General features: G+C 32.1%; 2 protein-coding genes across 3 annotated transcripts in view; both read right to left on the minus strand.

Annotated features, from left to right (window-relative positions):
• The window catches only part of LOC107450683 (uncharacterized), a 45,273-nt gene extending 40,801 nt beyond the window's left edge, over window positions 1-4,472 (minus strand). For both annotated transcript variants that reach the window (XM_087163479.1, XM_087163480.1), the window contains exons 1-2: window positions 4,207-4,472; window positions 1,403-1,486 (exon numbers count right to left, since the gene is read on the minus strand). In XM_087163479.1, coding sequence (XP_087019605.1) covers window positions 1,403-1,486; window positions 4,207-4,209 — 87 coding nt within the window. In that variant the 5' untranslated portion in view covers window positions 4,210-4,472. The remainder of the gene's footprint in view (window positions 1-1,402; window positions 1,487-4,206) is intronic.
• Window positions 4,473-11,726: 7,254 nt separating this feature from the next.
• Window positions 11,727-18,715, minus strand: LOC147808630 (uncharacterized). The gene is made up of 5 exons (XM_087162649.1): window positions 18,567-18,715; window positions 18,065-18,285; window positions 16,461-16,625; window positions 12,569-12,736; window positions 11,727-11,872 (listed from the first exon to the last, which is right to left on the minus strand). The coding sequence occupies exons 1-5, from the start codon at window positions 18,713-18,715 to the stop codon at window positions 11,727-11,729; spliced, it is 849 nt and encodes a 282-aa protein (XP_087018775.1).
• Window positions 18,716-19,224: the final 509 nt, after the last annotated feature.

The raw sequence follows: 19,224 nt of genomic DNA on the forward strand, positions 1-19,224 counted from the left end.
TTATTTTCTATTCTAAGCTTTTAAAAATCTATGATCAAATTGAAATTTCTAACTTGATTAATTATTTTGTTGAAAATTTTCTATTATGTATTTCTGTGAATAATTTAAATTTTTGTGATAAAACTTTTTTTCTAAAAACTATATTACTCTGACAGTGATTGTGCTAGACTTAGAAAGCTACAGGTCTAAAAGACCCAGGATATTCAAACTTTTGAGTTCGTTTTTACCTAAAGAGTGTACTTATTTTTAAAACATTCAGTAATTTATATTCTTTTTTGAAAGACTTTTTTTTGCGATAGCAGTCTGAGCTGAAATCACCATAATAGTAGCAAATTTATCAACACATATTGTTTTTTACATTATTTATAATTTTTTTTTTTTTTTTTTACAGTGCAAGCAGAAAAGGTATTTATTTCAGGTTGCTAGCCAAGTCTTTTAACAAAAAATAAGCACCTTTAAAGTACTTACTTTTCAAGCACTATATACATTAACAAAAAGCCAAAATAATTCTCAAAGATTTTGTATGATCATGATAAAATAACTAGTTTCTGACAAAGAACTCTTTTCGTGATTATATTAGCCATTATAAAATGATCAAAAGATTTTTTGGTGTGATATTAGAGGGTGGAAAATGAAGCCTGAAATTGAGAATATCTTTGAGATTATTGACTTCTAAATTGAGATTATTGCACTCTCACGTCACATATTGCACTCTCACGCAACAGAGTTGCATTTTGTAAGTGAGCGTGCAATAATCTCACCGAACCCAGTTCAGTAGACGTACATGCAGACTCGCTAGCACTTCATTAAACATGTAAAATGATTGGCGCTTTCATGCGCTATGGACAGATGGTACATCAAAATGGATTTAGGTTGAATAAATTGCGAAAATGTTAAATAGAAAAATGTGAAAAGCACACCTTTGCATAAGTATTTTTCTAGTATAAACAAAAAGATTTCTAAGAGAGATTATACAGCAAAACTGTAACCCAATGAATTACATCAATCAAAAGTTCAAAGATCTGTAGTACCTATTAAAAGGAAAGGCAGGCCCCTTCTGTTTTATTATGCATTTAATAAATTCTAACAAATTACTTTGTTTAGAAACTGTAGCAAGTTAATTTAGCAAGATTTACTCTGGGAGTTTAGAGACAGAATAATTAATCTCTTAAAAAAACAAAATCCTGAAATAAGCAATGGGTAGAGTTTATGCGAAACATATTTGAGTATTCCACAACCCCGGATATAAACAACCTTGTCTTAAGAGTACATTATATAATTATCAAGATACATTCTAAAATCAGATGAATACCAAAACCAATAGGATAACAACAATAATAATAAATATTACACTTACACATTATGATAAATATTTTCAATGCATAAAAGTAAAAATATTTACCTTTTCAATCTTCTCCATTTTTTTAGACTTCTTGGACTTTTTAGTTTTAGAATCTGCAATTTCTAGAATATTTTCTATGAAGAACTAAAATGGAAAATTTTACAATGTTAGGCAATGAACAAATTATATAAAATTTTTTCCTCTAAATATTTTCGTTTAAAGAGAAAAAAAGTAAACAATTAGAAAGCAACAAACACCACATGTTAGCTTATGTAAGAGAAGGAATTATATGACACACATTTTTTAACTTAGAAAACATTTATAAATATGCAGTATATTATGTGCACGGTTTCTGTGAATGTTTTTAAGCAAAACGTTCATGATGGTATAGCCTAAACAAAGGTCACAAGGCCATGAGAACAGTCTAAGCACAAACATAGCGCATATTAACAAGAACTTGCTTTCTATCTTCTTCCGATCTGTCAGGTGAAGCTTAGGGTGGGTTGAAGAGTGTTCTAAGATGCAACATATAACTAATTCTTAATATGTATCTCTAACAGAGATTTGAATAAATGTTTTGTCTGACAGCATTAATCCTTTCTTTGTCTTAGTTTTCTCTTGGTGGTTATAAACTCCTTGTATTTATTTTTATTGGCAGGCTATTTATTAACAGTAACAATGTACCGTAATAATTTTTAACCACAAGTAATAATGTAGCCAAAATGCTACAAAATGATCTAAAAATACTAAAACGAAAAATAGACTATTTCGCTTTTTTGCTAGAGCATTTTACTAGATTATATTATTTTCAAAAACAAAAGGAAAATAGAATATCACATCTTTCTTAAACATCTCATAAGTGTTACTACTTGTATGAGTAGTGGTCCAATAGGACTTCCTAGGTATTTATTTAACTTTCCAAAATTCTATATAAGACAAACTTGAGAAGAAAAAAATCCAACTTTATAATACATAATTCATATTACAGTAAAGATCAAAAATCATTAAATGCCATTATAACACACAAAAACTATTTAGGTTTCAACATAATACCTCATAATGATTGAAGATTTAAGTTAAGAAAGAAAAAAAGATTTTGTAAAACCTAAATACATTTCAAGACAGCAAGCTAGTAGCTATGCACATGATTCTGGTGAAATTCGTAGAACATTTGATGACAATTGTCGCCATACAGGTGTGAACCCCATAAATGATACTCTAATAGTAGGAAACTATTAATATTATAAAAAATTATTAAAACCTTAAATCTCTATACATGTGTAAGAAAAATAAAATATATTTTAAACACCAATTTAGCTAAGAAACATGTTAAGAAGTCAGAATTTCTCTGAAAACACACATGTGGGTTAGGCTTATAAAAAAATTATTTTCACCAATCCTACACAATATATATGAAGTCAACACTAGTTCTTTCACCTATTGTTGCACCAATAAGAATGTAAAAAATTGTTCTATGATTAGTCATGCAAGGGTATGTGAATAGCTTAGCATGATTATTTTCTGTCCAATTAGAACAGAACACGAATCGAAACGCAGAGTTTTTCAAGACCTAAAAAGCCTTAAAATCAAGCACTAGGGCCTCTACATATTTGAGGGCCTTTACATGTAACAAACATTTATTTATTATTCTTTTTTCCCTAAAGAATTATCTAATAGAGTCAAAGGTTATAATAAATAGAAAAATTAGCTCAAACATACTAGTCTCATAATTTACATGGTACAATTAACTGAAAAACATCTTGTTAGCAATGGTGCAAATTTTGCTTAAAATTACAACCAATTATGTGCTTATAAACCAGATTTCTACATCAGGTCCTGACTACACCCGTTTAATTATGTCACATCTACATCTTTACACACATGGTCTTATTAAAAGACAAAAAACAGTTTTAAAACTACAACTACAATCGAGATTTATAATCATGCCATTAATACCGATAACATTTTATTCTTTTAAATATTTTGTCATATACACAATACATTTCTTTAAAAGAAAATAACTGCAAGAAGTTAGTATATTTAGTTTCGCCTTAAACACTAGAAATATGTATTTCAGTTAACTATAACACATTAAAAAATCACTAACTTCAATGCACTTTCATGTGAACTTTCACTATGATTCGAAAATAGTCTTTTTAAAATTGGATGCTATATTAATTTTCATCCACCAAATAGGAAAAAACTATTAACAAAAAATTAAGATTCCAAAAATCAGTATCCAATAAATATTATAATATTTTAGTACTACAAAATTAAAAAAAGCTTATTGTAATTTTTTTAATTAAAATAACTTCAAAATATACTATTTTGGAAAAGTTTAAATTACATAATATTTCTTGCGATCTATTATAACTCAATTTTAAAATGTTGCATAACTTAGTCAGCAATTTCATTTGCAATTATGATATTATTTATGCAATATTATACGTTCTATATAATATGAAAAATGTGCACACTAATCACTCACATTAAAAAGTGTAAATAATTTGTGGAATGTTTAAGAAATCATTCAGAAAATTTACTACAGAACACATATTTAACTTTTTAGAAACTTGTTCACAAATAGCTACATCAATTTGTAAACACAAATTACAAATACTAAGGTCAAAACGTGAAGAATATAACTTGATTGTAGTACTACAATAAACATGAACTTTGAAATAGCTGTGTGAACTATTTTGTCAAAATTTTAAGATAAACAAACCAAACATTTTCCTCTGAAAGTGGTAGCAACATTAAGAAATCAGTAATTTATAGCAGAGAATAGATATAATGAGACAAAAACTTTCGAAGAAACTTCAAAATTTATAACTTTTATGGATAATATGAGTAAATAAATTTACCATTAGAAAATTTAAGATAGATACTGAGAGATTGGACTTTATTTTCTTGCTTGGGTAGATAATACTCCAACAATGGTAAAAAACAACAAATACTTAGAACTAAAGAAAAATCTATAACTTCGTGTTAGTATTCCAATAAAACAAAACGTTATCAGGAAATTGATTCATATGATTAACAACCATATGGTATTAAAATCTTGCATTTTTTTCTTTCTATCTTAAACTCACACAACAAGTCAAGATCTCTGGATGGTCCTGAAATCCACAGTTAAGGTTAACAATCGTGTGGTGTTGTTGACCTTTCAAATATGACTTAGATTTTGATCACACTGACGACTGTCATGATTTATTTCAAAGTTGATGATAGAGATTTTGAGTGGCTGATGCGGTATGTGCGTCAGATTAGTAGAATGCAATGTTCTTCTATATCAAAAACACTAAGCTTTTAATTAAGAACAGGAGTTGTGGCTTCAATCTTTGTGTTGATCTTGTGTGAATGACTAGTTGTGTATGGATTGTACTGTTCTGGTTATGCAGCAGGTGCGATACGTGAGTCGTTATTTGAGTGTTTTACGCAGGTATAACACGCGCAAGCGCGTGCAGCAGAGTTTCGATTCAGCTTGTTCGATTTTTCTTTATAAAATAAAAAGTCTTTATCTTTCAAAAATTTAGCAGTATGTATTATATTTACTTATTAACATACACATACAGGCTAGCATGCTCAATAGAATGTGACGCCCTATTTACCCAAGACCTGACACCAGGCGCATGATGAGTAAAAAGAGATCTAATGCTTTATTTTACATCTTCGATTCTCCTGTCACGCATTGTCGCGAAAATATAACTCCGGCTCAGGCTGGAATTCAAGCGTATGATGATTAACTTTGTACATCACGTGGATATTGTTATTAATAATGCATGTCCTCTGATGTCCTGTTTCTACTAACAAGTTAAGAAAGCTTAAACGCTTGAAAAACCGGTTTAAGAAATCTTAGGTTTACCAAAAAAGTTTAAACTTGCTTGTGGAAATAGCGTATATAGGTAAAATGAGCAGACGTCCTCCAACTGGAACAGAATCCTCAAACGTCAATAGCTATCCTCAAAAAATCTCAATTTCTTTGAGAGCATAAAATTATCTTAAATCTGACATATTGCTTCAAATGTCGTCGAGTTTCCTCGAAAATCTCTCATCCGTTTTTATATGCAACAAAATATAAAAATTTTGTAAAAACACATGCTTTCTTCTAAAAATCAAATTAATTCTTTATTCATGACAATCAAGATTTTTTCATGAAGATTAGTTTGCAGAAAATACAAGTGAAAAGCAAAAAATTGCTAAAACTATCTGATCATCTAAATTTTATCGCCTCATTTATATTCAAACAAAAAAATCATTAATAATTTTCATTCAAAACAAAGTGCTCACCAATCCCTTCATTGACTGTAGCCAGTGATTATATATACCTATAATGAAGTAAGCATTGGCTGCCTGGTGTAATGCCGTAGATAACAAACTCAAAATATTACACAATAATTGCTACACCACAAAATATTATACTGGGGAGAAACCACCAATGCCAGATGGTTTCAAAGAAATAATGCTATAATCAATGAGACAAATTAGCCAGCAATCACCTAGAATTCGACCAGATAATCACCGAGGAAGGAAGTACAACTGAATCCTGAAAGATAGTTGCAAATAGGTCTACTCGATATTAACATTTCAACCATGCTAATCAGTTCAAAATGAAGTATGTGTATCTGAATGAAACAATGAAGATGAGAAGAGATGAATACTGATGCTGTCAGAAACAACAACACCTGCTGAAACTTCAAAGACAGACAAAACTTCTGAGCCTGCCTAGAACTCAATTACTGCTTCGTCTCCATCTTCGAACTCTCTGAAAGTTTTAGAATTAAGAAGACTGTTGAAAACTCAACACGTGTCATCAGGACTACAGAAGCTACAACAGTCACTCTAGAACGAGTCAATAAGATTACTCAGACCGAGGATTTGTCAACACCTTCCTCTACATCCAAGGAAAGGAAGAACAAGAAAAAGAAACTGAAGTAGTCTAATATAGAAACAGACATACAGATTTCATGGTCCGATTCAGACCCAGCGATCGCTTACAGACTGCAGCTCAGTAACCCCAGAGACATCACCACCACCAATCGTTGAGACTTCTCTGATAGAGGACGAGACGCAGCCCAGTATTACTTCCATACAGACTTTTAAAATCCTAATAGGAAGTCTCTGACACACATACACACCACTCAACTATGAGCAAGCACCTTGCTCCGTTTTCAGGGCTCTACATTTTAGTAGCTATGGTAGGAATGCTACGTCAGAACCACCACCCTGGTTTAACACTGACGACATGGGAAATGCCTGAGATGGTAACCTTCTCTCTACACTTCTAATCACAACTAACGAGAAGATTTTCAGCAGTGGATTCAAGCACACCTTTCTGCGTGTTCATGCCTGCTATTTAGTCTGCTTCCAGCATCGAGCTCATTACCCTCGGCTCTATACCATTGGCATAAGTGACGCCTTTAACGACTGCGCTACCGGAATGCTGTACCAGTTGATATTAAGATGGAAGTAATTGCGATGGAGTTTGTAAAGCTCAGAACCGAAGCAGCAAAAAGTGCCCACTTCAACCGTTGAGAAGGCGGGGCAAATGAGCTTCTTCCTTTTAACACTGCTGCGAGCCAATCAGTATTCGAACTGCGTCATTTCACCTCAATGACCATCCAATTAGAGTTGAAAGATTCAGAGGAAGAAGATTTCAAACACAGTGTTTTCGATAACAAGGGTTTGGTCTTGTACAATATACCAGCAGAAACTCACCGAGGTGTGTGATGGGTATTGACAATCATCGCTTCTACAAATGTTCTAGAGATCATATCAAGCCAAAGTGTTGCATTTGCAGAGGTTGCATACAGCCAACTTCTCGCAGTGCTAAACCCGACCTAGGAGAAAACAACCAACACCAACGAAACAAATGCCAGCCACAGAAACACCAAAACAACGGCTTGTTAAGATCTTAATATAGAACTTTAAAAACTCCTGTAATCGCCAGAGATCAATAGATGTTCCAGTCTCTCCTCATGAACTGTTATAGACTGACAACAATTTTCTACCTTACCCCCTTCTATTTTACCATTGACAAATTGACATCGATTCTCTTACTTCATGTTAACATCGTCTTTACTAACACAGATGAATCGGCCCATTGTGTCAGGTACAGAGATCATGTATTCGTTTTAATCCCATGATATTGAGAGAATTCTTAGCAAGTAAGTTTCTTTCAAGCTGAGAAGTTGCTTGCTTTATTTATTCAGGAAATCATATTTATATTTATTCGTATTTATATTTATTCAGAAATGTTTTAATAAACCATATCTTATCTGGTTCTCAGTGGGATTTATCAATATCATATTCTTATACTGTTGACTCTGAGCTTTAAGCCGAGTAAAAAAAAAAAAAAAGCTCTCTGGAATGAAACTTTTTGAAAATGGTCTACTTTTTACAAGAAAAATCCATAACCAACATTAAAAGTTATGAAACGTTTTGTTAAAGGGTACTTAGAAGTAGCATACGTTATAAACAGTGTTAAACATTTGGAAATGGGACAGGATTTATTTAACTGTTCTTTCATGGTGTTAGGGAATAAAGTTTTGAATTTAAATCTACGGTAAGAGAGAATCAATAAACATACACATTAATTTACAATCATTCCTTTCATGTGTCATTTTTTATATCATTGCAATAAAAAATATAAAGGCTTTGAAAGGTGTATGTTGATGAGAGAACGTTTTATTTTCAGATTTTTACTGACTCGTTGTTACCCAGTCATCCTTTCAGGACAGACAATGTTTTTATTGAAAAGGAAATTCATGGCCTTAACATGATTTCATCATTCAAATTTATCTTGGACAATCAAATCTTTTGTATTCACCGTAAAAACTTTTATATACACAAGGAATCACAAGCACATTCCTCTTTGTTAATTTAAAATGAAGCTAATGTTCCCTCAGTTTAAATGTAAAGTAAACACATGCAGTATTATCTAGCACTTTTAAAATGGAAACATCATTAGTATTGATATTCGTATGCTAATGTGCGAAATACAATTGGAATTTATTTCATTATTATTCAAACATTTCAATGGGCCATTTATTTCTAGTAAAGGTAAATTAAAATATTTTCTGAATTGAACTTGATGTGAATAAATAAAACTCATTTAGCTTATTAGGTAAAATTCATTTAAATTTCGACTCCCTTTTCTGATGGACATTACGTTGACTACCGCCCATTAGGTGTTATAAAAAGTAAGTAACTTACTTAATTTTATCTTTTAATTAATTAAAAAATTTTTATTAATGCTATAAACTGCAAAAGCAATCATACATATTATAAAATTTGATACGTTTTTTTTTTGTTTTTTTTGGAATTTATGGTCATCAATTTTATTCAAACGTGCTTCAACAGAGTTATTATGAAATGAAAGCCCAAATTAAAAGTGGTAAAATAGTTTATCATTGACTTTCAAAATGGGAGGTAAATATACTTACCATTGCCATAGAAAGGGTCAGTCATGTAATTTACTTTAATAAAAATCTTAAATGCTAACATCTCACGTTTTAACCAAAGATTTTTTTAAAATAGTTTTTGGTGAGTTCAGTTTTTATGTGTGTCTTTTATATACTTATCTGCATTTCATTTCGGTCATCATTATTGCGGCAGGCTAACCGTGGGAGATTCGAGCTGTTTTTCTCTCCATGTAACGCAAATTCGGGTTAGTTCCATCGAAAAGTCCTCATTTAAAAATTTCTCCCAATACTTGGTGCAGAAGTTCCCTTGTCATCTGTAATGGGTCCAAAATTACAAGGCTAGTAGTCGTGAACTCGAAAATTTGAGTAGGCTGTTCAACAACGGTTATAATATAAAATGAAAAAAATTAAATTTACTGTTTCTACTGATAGTTAACTGAATATGTTCGCATGAATTTGCATTATTTGTAAAATCATTTTACGTATAAAATGTTTTAAAAAGTGTAGTTCAAGGAACTACTTTCACAGCTTTTTTATTACATATTTTAATCAAAGAATGAGAATAAACTTTTTTAAAATTAATAAAAGAAGAAATAAATATTTATTTCAAAAATATTTCTCGAAACCTTTTTATTCTAATTACTTTTACCGTTATTCTTATTTGCATCTTTTATTGTAAATAGTTTGTTTTCTTTTTCATACATTCCTGTAACAAATTCTTTTAAACATGCTGCCATTTGTGCATCGTATAAAGAAGCTTTTTTTCGGAATAAAGTGAAAATACTGATGAATTAAAAGTTCATCAATAGAGATTTTCTTTATTAAAAAAAAAGAATGATTGGTATTTCAAAAAGAGGTATTGATCAAATGACCAGAGTATACATACCGTAACATAGAAATAGTAATAATTATCATATAATGAGACTTGAAAGTATAATTTATATTTCACTGGCTGAAATTTCTTAGTTAATTCTAAAAGTATCTTAACGTTATTTCTCTTTCAATTATCGTCTTGAAATTGCTCGGGCACGTACTGTATATCTTTTGGGAATTTGGTTATCTTCTCTTGTGTGATAGACAAAAAAATTAAGAAAATAATCAGCGCCATATCGTATTTAATCCTCAGGTATCATCATTTCACCCAACAATGAGGATTCTGGGTAATAAATACCGACTGGAAAAAAAAAACCGGTTCATCTATCAGTCACGGGTACCTCAGTTTCAAGACAAACTGTGTACAAATGTTTGGGAAATATTGATCTATATCCTCGCAGATGCGTTCCGTTCAAGGCAGCTCACTTTCGTCAGCGATTAGCCTGGAGTAAAGAGCATGCAATGTGGATATCACTATAGTCGACACTTTTGTGATGTTTTGATGACGTTAATTTACTGACATCAAATCACATTTGTGATGCTAATTTATTGTATTATTTCACTCCTTAAGTCTACAAAACACGCCATCCTCTATTGTTATTGGCGATCGAAATGGACTGCAGGTGGCGTAGAGCAGAACTCTCTATCTGTGGCAACACTTCTCATGCTTTCCACATTTGCGTGTGGAGAGTCATAGGGGAAGGAAGTACGTTAGTTTCTCTCTTGATTTTCATATAGATTAAAATCTGTTAAGTTGAAAAACTATATGGAACTGAAAACTACATTAAACATAGTCTTAAAGAAAAGCATCATGGAAATTTTAAAAATATATATATTTTTATTAAATAAAAAGGAAAAATATTAAGAAAAGGGAAAATATCGTAGTACATTCCTATAAAACTGAAAAGAGGAGGAGAAGGAAGGGAGAAGGGCCAAAGCCATGAAACCAGATGTCATATTCGAGCGTTGCGATCGCCAATTGAGTTTGTACTATTTGCAAAAATGACTTGCACTATTTATTATTTAAAGTTGTTTTTTGAAGATTCTGTTGTCGCACGATATGTCGTTTTTTTGTATGAATAATAAGCGATTTTCGTAACTGTGAGTTTGCAACAGTTACTAATGACTTTTAGATCAAGTTATGCCTATGTTTAGTAAGTGCCCTCAACGGTCTTCCTGAAAATGGCACAAAATGTCAATGTTTATAAAAGCCACGGTTTTGAAAAAATGAAAAGAGTTTGTGATTCAATTTTTTAATATTTAAAAATTTATCCTAATGCTACATTAATTGGGTTTATGAAATTTTTAAAAAAAAATAAGAGTAAAGCATAGTTTTTGATAATTTTAATCTAAAATGAAAAATGTCACAAAATCAGTCATTTTTAAAAACGTTTAATAGCTTTAAAAATATTTAAATTATTTGTATGTTTTAAAGCCCAGATATTTCATTACTGTAAGATAGCATATTATAATTTAAAATTATAGCTTTGTTTCAAGTATATAAACAGCGTTTTTTTTTACTTTGCTCGGCGGAAAAACTTTAAAAAATCATGTTAGTGGTGAATTAATTTAACTTTAGCTGAAGACACAAAAAAACTGAAAATAACATTCAAAACATGGCAACCTTTACAATAAATTTATGCTATCACATTAATTTCGCTAAATTGAATTCTGGCTCTCAAACTTTTAGAATTTATAAGATATAAAAAAAATCTTATGAGTGGAAAAATTGAACTCCTGATTGAAGTAATAAAAATGCCTAGAATATTAAGCCTGTTCAAATATCACTTCTTAAGCAAAAGGGATACATCGAAAATTTCTACCACTTCCTTGCGGTTTTAAAATCGTACACTCAGTTCATGCTATTTTTTACACTCTATTTACATGTATGTAACCCTTTAAAGTTTTGGTTTTGAAATGGTCTCAAATTTTTAACGAAGGCTAAAAAAACTTTAATTTAAAAATATGCATGGCTTATTGCTACAGAATTTTAAAAAAAATATGCATAATCCATGTTTCCTGCTTGTGATAAAATATAAACAGTATTCAACCAAATGCATTACAATTTATTGTGCATTATTCTGTCCTCAATCTACTGATTGAAATGTGAGTAAATTAAAGTGGAATGCAACACCCATCGCCTTCAATCTTTGTTTATATTCTTGCATTCGATTCATCTCATCAACTGTTTCAAAGTTGCAGAAATAAAACATCAAGTCCACTTGCTTCAGACCTAAAATGATAAATATTCGTTCAACTAGTGCATTTCTTTCCTACAACAAATTATATCAAAAGTCCATTCTCACTGCATACGATTCATGCACACCCGGTTGTCCTTGATGAACAATCTGATTGGGGAGATATATTCTCAGGCTAAAAACTCATCAATCATTCACTCGATGGCGACTGAACGTGCGTGAATCGTGAGAGGTTCTAAATGGTCGACCGAAAATAGCCAACAAGTCAACCATTTATTTTGTGACGTAACGAAGTTAACTGTTTAATGAACTTGCATCCAAAAAGTAAATATTTGCCTCAATTTACTGTTCAAAATCTAAGCAAATACTGGTTTTGAAACGTGCTCCAAGCTGAGCTTTGTTACATAAATAACCCATTGAACCTCAATCCTGGCTTTGAATAACAACAAAAGTTGAGGTAAATATTTACGGAGAAAACTAGTCGTCTATTATCTTGAGGCAGAAATACGCATCAGATCAGAAACCTTGTGAGGCAAAATCGATTCTGATACCAAAATTCATTCCATGCATTAAGGTTGGGATGTCGAGTATGTTAACAATTTTGAAAGCTAATTTAAAACTATTTTTGCCTCGAATTGGGTACTTGCAACTCGAGAAGAAGATGCCTCTCCTTGATAACTCAAATATGAGGAAGTCATTTCTTTTAAAAATTAAAAAGAATGGATTCTTACTTTTAGGGGGATTGGAAAGTGAACCTTCACATATTCTTCTTGCGAGAGTAGGGGAGAGGACACCACACAGATTAATCACTTCGAGGTGCGCACACGTCATAATCAGATTCAGAATAGAATCCTCCAGCAGAGAGATGTTGACGAATCCGAAATCTAAACTTATTTCACCTATTTGTGTAATAATTGTTATATTAATTTGAAGCAACACAATTGGCATGAAATTTCAATCTTAACAACTAAAGGAAGAGCAAGAATGAGTAGCTTACATTGGAAAATTCTACGGTGGTTTTCTCTATGGTTTAACAGCCCCAGGGGGGGGATCTACTATAGATAAGGAGAATTAAGGAAATTTATTAAACAATTCTCAGTTGCCTAGCAACGGAAAGAAGTTTGATAATACTTTTCGTCGAATTCTTTGAAATATTTTTCTCTAAGCTTAGTAGAATTTTTTGTTGTAAGTACGTAGATAGTTAGTATTCTTCTGTTGTTGACATTCGGAAAAAAACAAAATAAATGAAAAAAAAGAAGGAAAAAAAGATGATAGTATTTGGTATCATGTATCGATATATCATCTTCTCACCGAATATACACTCTATAGCAAAAAAATCGACGCACCAAGAAGGAGTTGTCCGATTGAAACAAAAATTGGTGGATAGGAAGACAATGTACAGAATAGTAAATGATAAAAAGTTCAGAACAATTGAATAATTTATTGCAGAGTAACAGTAACAAGTTCACTAATGTGTTGACCCACCTCTAGCCTGGATACAAGCTGCATCACAGCGTGGCATAGACCGATAAAGCTCCCGGATGGTCTCTTGCGGTATTTCCTGCCAAATTCGATCCAATTGTCGAACGAGGTCATCAACATTCCGTGCCAGATGCAATCTCCTTCCCATCATATCCCAGGTATGCTCGATGGGAGAGAGATCTGGTGATCTGGAAGGCCAAGGAAGAGTTTGACAAGCTTGCAGACAGTTCATAGCAACACGTGCCGTATGTAGTCTGGCATTGTTTTGCTGAGAAACCAGCCTAGGGAGCTGCAAAAGGAACGGTAGCAAAACAGGTCTTAGGATGTTGTCGACGTACAGCTGTGCAGTAAGTGTACCTCTAATGACGATCAAAGGTCAAAGAAAATGGCACGCCAGACCATAATGCCTTGTTGAGGGCCGGTGTGGATTGCAATAGTGAAGGCAGGATCCCCCCTCTGCCCTGTGCGTCTCCAAACACGTCTTCGATGATCGTCAGGACACAGTTGGAGGCGGGGTTCGTCGCTAAAGACTATTCGTTCCCAGTCGGCATCATTCCAGCCATATCTGTTCAAAACATTCATTCATACGAAATTTCAAAGCAAGCGGATGATTGCTTCTTGGTGCGTCGATTTTTTTGTTATAGAGTGTATAATGTACTTGTTCATAATTGTCCGGGAGGATGTAAAACGGGGCATTATTATTATTATTAATTGCAATGATAAACATAATAGATTATTATTTCTCCTTTTCTTCTTTGTATTTGATTTGATGTTACGTGTACAGTGTGCAGAAAAAGAATAATTTTTGAATAATTTTTGATCGAATGATCGGAGTTTCATAATCTCAGACTCAATCTTAATAGTTCCAAGGGATTACCACAACTATGCTAATTAATTAATGCAAACAATATTTTAAGATACGAAATTAGACACAAAAGCACACTTTATCTGTATAAACATGTCCTTTTTTAAAACGTATTTAGATTTCTGACCCCTAAAATATTGCCGCAATCTCAGAAATATGATCCCAATACTTTGCACTGGAGAGTGATCCAAAGTTTGGGCCCCTTAATGTTAATTTTACTTTTTGTGTATTTCGCCATATCTCAAGAAAGTTTTGAGTGAATCGAATTTTTTTTTTACACACAATTATAAAATTCATTAAATCCAAAGATAATTACTTCCATACGAAAATGACGTCTAATAAATATTTATTATTTTTTATTATTTGATTTAATTGTCGAAAATTTTTTTAGCTGTAAGATATATAATTTTTTACAGAATTCAAAAAAAAATATAATTTTGCACAGCACGAAATTTACGAATAAAATTGGTCAACCTTAGAAATCAAATTTTAAAAAAAGTCGTACTTTTAACTTAACTTTTTTGTAACTTAAAATATCGTCTGTATGAATTAATTAGATTAATTAAAATCACTCCCTCTAAGCATTAAAATTGATTCCCAGAACCTGAAGATCTGATCATTAGTTGAAAAATATTCAGGGTGGTCCGTATTATATTTTGCCCACTGTACACACATTTATATATTTAGTCTATTTTTAATAAAAAAGAAATTAAATATGTAAAAAAATGAAGAAAAGCGTAGATTGTAAAAGAGTAATTTGTGAAGAATAGTACTGCAGCAAGAAAGATTAAGGTTTGGGGAGTAGGAGTGTAGCTTCTTTTAATTGGGATAACTCGAAAAAGGATAAAGAATGAAATACGGATTGTCAAACGTAATTAAGGCAAGAACAAGTGAACGAGGTGATCCCGATCAGCACTTTCATAGAGGAGAGAAAGCCTTTATATGGGCTTACCATAAAACGAGAAATCCGATCGACTAGTAGTCCGAACGTTCAGATATCTCTGTCTTATTTGCTTCCCTAACTGCTCAGTTTAGTAGTACGGACGTTGAGATGTCCTTCGTATTGACTGCCACTGCGCAGTTTATGTTCGAGCTACTAAATTGATCAGTGCGGAGGCCTTCTCTGTTGTAAAAGAAGCTGTCGCGATGCGATCTGAAATGAATTGCTCAAGTTTTTCTTGGGGTCAAGCAAAGAGAGGAATCCTCTTGTTTTTCAACATATTATGTATCTTTTTTTATGTAGTTCCAATAATTTTTCCCCTGAAGATTGTACAGTCGGACTTCTATTTAACGAACTTCCATTTTGCGAATTTCTCTATTTTGCGAATTTTTTTTCTAGGAAGCAAGAGCATTTTTAAAATTTCTTCTTTAAATAACTTCCAAATAGCGAAGTGAATTTTCTATTTAACGAACTTTTCTTTGAGATCAACATTCCCTATTTCCCATCTTTCAGAACATTTCAGACTTGTTAACGCATTTTATGGGGGAAATGACTTTGAATCGATTTTCGAAACCGAAATTTTAAGGAAAGCAGTAAAATCCCTTTTCGCTTGCATTTCAAACAAAAAACTCAGACAAAATTAACGGATTTTATCAGTAGTAATTAACATTAAGAACACATGCGGTAATGTATGTTTTTAATTAGTTTCATAATAAATGCAGCTATAATTTAAACAGAATTTTAGCTTTTTATAGTGGAAAATGTATGTTGCACGATAGTGCAACACAATGCTTTGCTTTAGTCTTGTTTTACATGCAGATATCTTTTATGGTTTAAACTAAAAATAAAATAGTAGATACTAGTTAACAAGATGAAGGTATATCAATTGCTATTTTAATTATGTATTGAATTTAAAAATTTAAAACGTGTTTTGTGTTGTTTAAGTATTTCAAAAGGTGATTTTCTATTTAACGAATTTTTCATATAACGAACTTTTTATCGGGATTTAGCGACTTCGTTAAATAGAGGGCCGACTGTATTTCATAAAAATATATGAAGAATCTAATTTCCTTAAAGAAATTAAAGTAATTTTTCTGTTTGTTTTTTTAAAGTAATCACAGTATGTTTACGTTTTTTTTAACTGTCCCACCCCGAAATAAAATTTTGAAAATGACATATGAGTTTGAAATGATATCTTTTTCTAATAAATTCTTTTTATAATTACTACTAAATTCAAATTAATTGCTTGTTTCCTCTTAACAAGCAATTTTAATGCGAACAAAATATTCATAGTGGAACATATTAGAGATAATGGATGCAAAAAGGTAAGACTCACGAAAGTAGTCTTGAAAAGCATGGGTGATGTACTGCAGAATGGATATTCCGTGTGTTCGAAGATTGTTGTCACTTCTTAAGCTGAGTCCGCATTTGTATGTGAATTCTCTTGCACGCGTGGATGGTGGCATCACATCCATGAACTGCTGCAGCGTCACTACCTCCACTACAAGAATTTAAATCACACCATCCCTTAGCAATGTGCAAAATAATTTTTTTTAAAAAAACTAAATAACTTTTGATCTAATGATAGGATTTTCATGCATTCAATTTAAATGTTTCGAGAGCCTCAACTTAAATAAGGAAATTAATTAGTGCAGATTAAAAATACGAAATCCGATTCATAAACGCACTTTTCATGAATCAACAAGCTCTTTTTTCCTCGACTGATTCACATTCTTGATCCTCAAAATATGAGGCGTAACCACAATCCGGAAAATTGGGTCCTAATAGTTTGGTCAGAAGGGCAATCGAAAATTTGAATCCCTAAATATCCCATTTTGCCTATTTTAACATATCTCGAGAACTTGTTAAGCTAATCGAATTTTTTTTTACACAAAATTATACATTTATTTAAACAATAATTCCATACAAAAAAATTTTTAGTAATTATTTATTAATTTTAATTATATTTTTTAATAATAGGCTGAAAATTTTGGATCGTTATGATACACAAATATTTACACCATTTTAAAGAATGCCACTTTATATGAGTATATAGTACAAAATTTGGATTAAACCGCTCGAATGGTTCTTACGAAATAAAATTTTAAATAAACTACATTCAAGGATATTATACTTGATTTTTATGTTATTATTGAATTTCTTTCCTGCTCAACGTACGAAATAATGAGTGAATTATCACGAACGGTGAATAATTTTGTAACTTAATAATTTTGTAACATTAAAGGCCAAATTGCCCTTTCTTAAACTTAGCAGAATGTACTTTATAATTAATTTCTTGAAATTGTCAGAAATGTTAACTTCGAAATCATAAAACAATGTTACATCTTGTATAAATCAGCCTTGGATTTTGAAAACAGAGATTTAAGGCAGCAAGATAACATGCATAATTAATAATGTGAGGAAATAGATGCAACGATAAGTATGCTTTATCACCCGGATGATGAGTAAAATTTCTTCCCCGATTCGTTGTTAGGATGGACTCCTTTAAGACGGACAAAAAAAAAGAAGATTTCCTTTACGACGGACAAAAAAAAAGAAGATTAGAATTGCCATTGTACCACAATCTTATTCTACTGAGTAATCGATTATTTGATTCAAAACAAATAGCGAGGTTCGCTGTTTCCCTGGAGGCCAGCTCGGTCAGGGAGGCCCTCCTGACCGGCTAGATAAAAATAGAAAGAACTACCTAGGATGAAAATAGATCGACCTATCACCCTTTCTTAATTCATAGAGAATTCAAGATGTTTCACATTTATTGATCGGTGGTAACATCAAAATTGTGGCTTGTATTATTATCATTAAAATTTCTGATGAACCATAAAATATCGTTGCGTCCCTAGAATAGCAAATGGGACTTCATGCACCTGTCGTTGTAATGGAAAAGTCATACAGTAAGGGAGGTCGCACTGAAGAGCATACCTATTTCATACTTGATGTCGATGTGGGGGCGTTTGAATTCTCTCCAGCTTTTTTCCGGTATGGTGTGATGAAATCCCTCATTCTGATCACACAGAATGCTCAAGACTCTCAACCTCTTCTTCGCTCCGAGAATATCTAGTACGGTTTCCGATGTACAACAATAATCCAGCTCTACCACTTCGAGATTGGCCAATCCCAGTAATCGCTCATATTCCACATGCCTGAAAACGTAATAAAAGTAACAATAAAAAGTAATGCGCACGACAGCAAAAATTCACACTGTGCAAATATTTTAGCAGTTTTATGAAGATTGCAGCATCTCAGTATTGTCGCCTTAGGTCAAATACACCACAGAATATGCTTCATTTTGTGAGCATGGTAGTTTGAATAAGACTTAGCTTTATCAAAGAACACAAAAAGGAAAAGTCCAGCTCTTAGAATACGTTACTAACGAGGGGGACTGCTCGGTGTGTTAAGCTGTAGCGAAAAAAACCCAACTTACAGGGTGAGCAACATACTCAGATTTATCAGAGCATCATTTGTACTGAGATCCAGTTCAAGCGCATAAGAAGCAAAGTAACAGTAAGGAGGTGCGTCATCTGTGAACTGGTTTTTGGGCAAATCTACGTGTATGATTAGGTACGCTGTCATTCGCATTTTATTATTTCTTTCTATGTCAAAAGGCCCCACCCTGAATATTTCAAAAATTCGAAAATAATTTTATTGCATTTTTCGAATCTTTGTACCCTTTCTAATGTCTGTCTAAAACGACTTCTCGGTACCTAACTTCGTTTGGAAGTTATACCGGAAAATAGAGAATCGTCGCTAAGCAGGTAGAAAGGCCCGTTCGGCCGGATTAGGAGGGGCGACATTCCTTTTGTGTCTCATCCATTCTGTTGTCGGAGAAGATATATTGACCTGGAATTGCAGAATAAAGGTTAGTCATTACTAATTTAATAATTTACTAGATTCAACATAAGTCAAAACTTTAAACGCGTTTTTCTTAAAAAGTTGTTTTTTGACCTGGCTTAACGTTTTTCTCATGATCTATACAACGAAATAAGCTCTTCTTTATTTTAAATTACGTAAAAATATATTCTTTAGAAAGTAGCCTAGGATTTTTTTGATATCTTAATATTTCGATTTTATATTGGTATTTT

This window comes from Parasteatoda tepidariorum, chromosome 5 (genome assembly GCF_982258835.1).
Source record: "Parasteatoda tepidariorum strain Cologne lab strain chromosome 5, Ptep-v5.0, whole genome shotgun sequence".
Taxonomy (NCBI): domain Eukaryota; kingdom Metazoa; phylum Arthropoda; class Arachnida; order Araneae; family Theridiidae; genus Parasteatoda; species Parasteatoda tepidariorum.

Coding starts and splice junctions, on each gene's coding strand:
- LOC147808630 (XM_087162649.1), bottom strand. CDS start 18,715: ATGACAGCGTACCTAATCATACACGTAGATTTGCCCAAAAACCAGTTC. Junction 18,286..18,566: donor CTGAGTATGTTGCTCACCCT/GTAAGTTGGGTT, acceptor TTACGTTTTCAG/GCATGTGGAATATGAGCGAT. Junction 11,873..12,568: donor ACTTTCCAATCCCCCTAAAA/GTAAGAATCCAT, acceptor TTATCATTTTAG/GTCTGAAGCAAGTGGACTTG.